Genomic DNA, 6,316 nt, shown 5'->3' with positions numbered 1-6,316 from the left:
AGATGCAACAGTTTTTTCAGATGCAGTTTTTCAAATTTTTATGGAATGTCCTTTGTGGTGGACAGTTTTTTTTTTTTTTTTTTTTTGTATAAAGTTATGAAACTCTTGTCCATAAATGTGGACAGAAAACCCAGAGCTGGGTCTTAGGAGGTTAATGTCAGAACTGAATAATAATGTCAGTAAATTTGAGAAAAAATAACCAGATTTTGCTTAACCGGTGCCAATGTGCCAATGAAATATAGATGTGGGGGGTTGTTTTCCATATCACCAGAAGTGAACAGGATGTACTAGTTCAGTGTGAATAGGGTTTAAGTGTATTTCCCATTTGGATCTAGAAGTACTGGAACTAAAACTCTGAAATTAAATGAGAACAGAGGGTTAATATCTGCTGTACAGTCTGACTCCTGTCCTCATCTCTTCATCTTCTGTTATCTACAACTCTTCATGCCCTTATCATGCTGTAATAAATGTCAAACAAAGCATGTTGTCCATGACCAGACGCCCAAAAGTGTCGAAAATGAACTCCACATCCACACACAGGTACCATATATATGACTGAATGCTGACACAAGGTATAGAATACTAGAACACTGTAGGTATAGGAACAGACCTGGACACAAAAAGCTGAACAATGAGCAGTAAATTCCCAAAACCTTTAGTTCTTCCCTAAATTAGAATGTATTTAAATTCCCAAAGACACTCCTATATGAGCTCTCTTGTAACCCTTTAAATTACAGCACCCTGCGGGGGGAAATGCCTCCAGTTACACAAGAACAAAATTTCACACAGAAGCTGCAAATACGTCCAAATATGGCAACTAGGACTTGCTTCTTTTAGCTTATTTGCTTCGGACTGGAGATAAATGCTAGCTGTGCTGGCTGTGTCAAATGTTGTAATACCTGTGCAATGTCAAACTGACGACATGCTCAACAAGACAACTGTATGTTAGGATAATTCAGATTTATCGCAACTTGGTGTTTATCATTCCTCTTAGTATTTATTATACTCGCTAAAGTTAGTACCAAGACTTGGGAATGCAGCTCATCATTTATGGCAGGTTAAGACTAGCCAGTATTTATGTCTCAGTCTCAGATTAAGTAGAAATAGTGGTACTAGCATGTTGACCTGATCCTCTGATACAGTTCATTCCTTTGCTTTTATTTTCTTGGTAAATTCCACTGGCATTTCCAGTTGAATAACCTCTCAGCTGTTATGTCTGTTTGACACCATGGCAACGCGGCCATATTTAGGGCTGCAACTCATGATGATTTTAATAATCAATTAATCTGTAGATCAGTGTTTTCCAACCTTGGGGTCAGGACCCCACATGGGGTCGCCTGGAATTCAAATGGAGTTGCCTGAAATTTCTAGTAATTGATAAAAAAAAATTTTATAAAACGTACTAATAAAAAATACATGGTGAGTTGACAGAGACAATCACAATACTAAAAGACATGCCAAACTCTGAAGCTGAAACTGAAGCAGTGTGGTACTGTTTATCTTACAAATGTTCATTGTGGTCAGTTTCAGATGCTGCAGCTCTTTCATAATTTATAGTTTGAGTTCTTGTTTGTTCAGTATTAATTGTCAGCCTTGTAAATCCAAGCTGGACTGACTGTACATATCCTGACCAAGGAAAATAAAATTCTCACTTTGTGCAGTAATCTACACCTGGCTTTACTGCCTCCGTCCATAATAATATACATTATATAGACTAAATGTCGTCTAAAATTAACGTTTATTTGCAACATAGAATGGCAAACTATTACATGATCAAAAACAAATTCATTTTATCAAAAAAAATGTCTCTGTTTTGAATGTTTGGGGTCGCCAGAAATTTGTGATGGGGTCACGAGCTAAAAAAGGTTGGGAACCACTGCTGTAGATTATTTTAATAACTAATAGATTCATCGGATAAACACAAAAGAAAAAGGTGTGTCGGGGGGTATATATATGGAGGTGTGTTCCATAAGTGCTGCAACTATTGTAACTGGCGTGAAACCGAAAATGAAACTTAAATTTGGACGTCCCACTTCCGGCTTCTTTGCCTCTCTTTTACTCCGGAGCTTGCACAAAATTTTCACAACTACTAGCTTATTTCCTCAGGCTACCCAGGGCTCCACTGGGCCCTGGGTGGCCTGATAAACGGAGATGGATGAAAACGTTATAATTATGAGGATAGTGTCAAAGTAGCTAGCGGGCTAAAGTAATCACGACACGTAGGCTATCTTAAACTAGGTTTACATTATGTTCCCGGTGGCCACAGCAGCCCCGTTTGCCCGAAACGTACTTTGTGGTAGGATTTTGGACATTTTTTTCTCTATATTCAAGTTTTGTTACATGAACAGCGCACTATATTTTGGCTAAACCAGGCTGCCCAGTATGCCCTCAGCCATGCTCCTCTGTGTTTTCCTCTGTTACGTGCTCAAGACCCAACGAATCAACTGCTGAAGTCGATTCGTTGTTGCAGCACTAGTCCTATTTATCTGTTGCTAGATAACCCACACATTCAATGATTCTGGGTATAGCAACGTGATTGGCCATTGGGAGGCTATTGTATTTCAAAATTACTAATATCTCCCAAAATATTGGTCCTAACAACTTGCCGTTTTCACTAGTCTCTTCCTCGACCAAAAATGCAAAAGTATGCCAAACTCTAGCAGTCAGCTCTTTCCGGATTTTGTGTGATACCGAAGAGACACACACCGAGTCCACTTCCCTTTTATAATATAGATGACTGAGATACTTATCAGTCTACATGTTGCACTGATCGTCGCTTGCTCTCTTTTATAATGCGTCCAATGATATCAGAAGGATAATGCAAGCAATTAACTCCAAGAACAATTATGTAATGACATCTGAAGCTGTGTCTGAGCCTTAAAGAACAAAAAAAAACATGGCTGTAGGCTCATTCTTCAGTGAAAAGACAAAGAATCTTGGGCAAAAAGAATGATCATATTCTATTTACAACAGTCCACGACTAACTGCTCTGTGCTGCGATTGGTGACTGTTGCAAAAGGTAGTAAAAAGGCAAAAAAAGCTCTAACATGCTAGTCTTTCTGTCAGTATGTTGTGAAGCGTCTCAGATGTAATGTCTGATATTGTATTTAAACTAAAACCACTGATTTTCACACCTGATTCCTAATATTGTTCCTGAACAGATGCAGTACACCTGCCAGATCTGGAGAAGCCAGATGGGAGTAGAATTAAAACAAACATCTGTGCAAGGTTAACTGAAGTTATTTGGAGGGGAAAACAAACACTAACAGTACATTTATTACCAAAACTGTGCATTAGAAATCGGTCACAAACACTTTTTCACGTGCTTGGACTCTGTTTCTCACATACTTGGAGGAAGTTAGATAGGACTAAAGATTATATCTGTAAACCAGTGACTGTCCTCTGCCTCTCTTTCTTTAAGCAAGGACTGGCTACTTAATTAATTAATTAATTAATTAGTTATTACACACATCTGAGCCTTTCTTTTTGTGTTTTAACATAACAGAAAACTGCAAAATAAAATATAAAAGAAATCTAAGTCACAGTTATGACTCTATTATTAGAAACGAGTACTAGAATTTGTTTCAGTTGGAGTTCTGCAGTTTGAGAAACTCTGCCGTTACAATAGTTTTATATTTAGAACATGCTTTTTGTCCACATGTTTCAGCTGCGCCATGACACCACCAGCATCACGAGTGAAGAGCTGATAAGGATGAGATTATTAATGATGGCAAATTAAGGGATGATATTTCCTATCAATGTTTCACAGTAGAAACAAAAAAATCCATCCATCCAATCCATCCATGTTTTGACAGACATAACAGCCAATTAGGGATGTAACGATTACCAGTATAACGATAAACTGCGGTAAAATTGCAGACGGTTAGTTTTACCGTTAAAATTCTAATTATCATGATAACCATGTTTGATTACCACACTTTCAGGGGAAAAAACGCCTATGTAAAGCTATGATTTTATGTCAAATATTTGAGTATAGTTTTCATTTATTTCAATTTTAATTGTATATACCTAATATTTGGAACCAATATTCACTTTTAAAGTCTTTGAAAAGGTTTGTTAAGCATCTGTGTGTTATTTATGCAATAAAGTATATACATTTTTCAAATCTGATTTTTTTTTTTGTGTGTGTTTTCTGGCTTTTTATGTTGATATAGTAGGTTAAAGTGTAAAAAATAATAGGCAGATGATATAGATGAAGTTGTGCTGAAAAAAAGATACCAAATATGGGTATAGTAAACATTTCTTTATATAGTATATAAAGGCAAAATCAAAAGTACATAAAAACGGCGTAAATAGGCTCAGACCCTAAAGGTTAATATTCAAATGTTTCTGCCAACAGAAGGTACATTATGCTATTTTTATTTTATTTTTTTTTTAAATACAACTTGGTTAAAATATTTCAGTGAGTGTATAAGTACTTTTTGAACATTTTGAGCACAGTTTCAATAATACCGCGATAATAATGATAACCGTGATAATTTTGGTCACAATAACCATGATATGAAATTTTCATATTGTTACATCCCTACAGCTAATCATAGTTAAGTAGCGCTGCACCGAACCAATCACACTAGAGCCATGTCAAGTTAGGTTGATGCACAAAGCGCAGAGCGTAAGAGCAGCCACAACACACTTGCTAATGTCTGGGCTGCAGCAGGAGGCAATGAGTGTTCCCTGAGGAGAACATTTGACCCAGAACTTGGGTGACCGGGTTACTGAAAAGTAGTTTTCAATACGATACGAAGGTGTACCGAACAAATGCATGTAGCCTATGTGAAGAACATTCGCCTTTCCTTAAGTTTCATTTTACGGCAGTTAAGGAACACACCCCCATGTATATACCCACAGCACTGTTTGGTGAAGATGGTCTGTTTTGTTTGTGTTCTCTTTTAAAACTTGAAAGCTTTTTCTTGCTGATCAGCCTTTTAGTTTAGTTTTAAATATATGTACCTGTTTTATTTATCAGAAACAGCTGTATAATGTCCTTCAGCACATCTGTCATGTTTGGCTTCTGACAGAAAATAAATCATATTCAAATCAAAAACAGCATGAGGACAGCAACAGATGAGGAAGCCTGGAGTCACAGTCGAAACTGTCAAGCAGGTAACATCTAAAAACTATACCTTGTCTGAACAAAAGAAAAAAGAAAAGTCTAATTACATAAACAGACGACAAAATGAATGTCATTAGCTTTAGCCTTCTTATGTCTTCACAGCTAAATTATGAGTAACGTAAAATTGAAGCTGGACAAAAATTATTTAATTTATATTGTGATACATATCGATATTGTCTGATATGAAAAATATTATCACGATTTGATTTTTTTTTTTCCCAGATCGCCCTACCCTAACTTAAACTAAACTCAATCCTTGAATTAGAAAATGAACTTAAGTCTTATTAACTGTTGACCGTCTAATTTCTTTTTGCCTTATTCCCAAATCTGGATTCCAACAAAAATAAGACCCAGGTTGCAATAAATCAGAATTATCCTTTAAAAACTGTAAAAACATCATCCCCGTTAAATTGAAATTACTTATTGTGCTTTAATTACTGGTCCAGAACAATTTAGTAAAAGTCCTCATATGTTAGGTTACATGTTTTAAAATAATCACTGGCAATGTGATTTTTTTTTTTTTTTTTTTTTTTTGGAGAAAAGGGGCTGTAACCTCCAGTGTTACCAGGAGAAAATCACCTTCATCCAAAGGGTCTCTGTCTTTCCAAAGAGGTAGGACTATTTTGTTGGCAACACAAGATATTCCACTGTCTTTTATTTACTTCCTGTTTTCATTTTGGCAATGCAGCGGTTAGGCTCTGCCCGTTCAATCAGTGACATTCAGTCTTTTCTGGTGGTCAACAGGAAATGCATAGCAGCAGCAGCAGCAGCAGACAGGGCAGAGAATATGAATGTTCAAGTGTTTTCCGGAGTTTTGCCACTTTGTCGCCTTGTTCCACTCGTCTGCTCGCTCGTCCTTCACTGCTTCATTTAGAAATTCACATATCCCTCCGTTTATCCATCCACTTAAGTATTGATCCACTTTTTTCCTTCTGCTAATAACCCCGTCCTCGGTCTCCTGGGTATCTTGTCACAGCAGCATCTGATCGAGAGGCATGTCATGGTCAGGAAGCATCAAAGCTGAAAGACATGAAGGAAACGCTGCAGTTACCGTTTGTGTGTTACTGCACGTATGTGTGTGTGCGTGTGTGTGTTAACGCTGTTCTCAGCAAAAACGCGTAGATCCCCCGTCTCCAGGTAAAGACGGAGGCTGATTTATTCACCCATTAAGAACTGCTTCAT

General features: G+C 37.1%; 1 protein-coding gene across 2 annotated transcripts in view; it reads right to left on the bottom strand.

Moving 5' to 3' along the window:
* Positions 1-5,459: 5,459 nt before the first annotated feature.
* ccdc85a (coiled-coil domain containing 85A) overlaps positions 5,460-6,316 on the bottom strand; it is an 82,161-nt gene continuing 81,304 nt past the window's right edge. For both annotated transcript variants that reach the window (XR_003937523.1, XM_030156357.1), the window contains exon 4: positions 5,460-6,154. Coding sequence is in view for 1 of the 2 variants with exons in the window: in XM_030156357.1 (XP_030012217.1) it covers positions 6,139-6,154 (16 nt within the window). In the remaining variant the exon portion in view is untranslated. The remainder of the gene's footprint in view (positions 6,155-6,316) is intronic.

Source organism: Sphaeramia orbicularis, chromosome 15, assembly GCF_902148855.1.
Source record: "Sphaeramia orbicularis chromosome 15, fSphaOr1.1, whole genome shotgun sequence".
Lineage (NCBI taxonomy): Eukaryota > Metazoa > Chordata > Actinopteri > Kurtiformes > Apogonidae > Sphaeramia > Sphaeramia orbicularis.
This window is presented reverse-complemented; position numbering and strand designations above follow the sequence as displayed.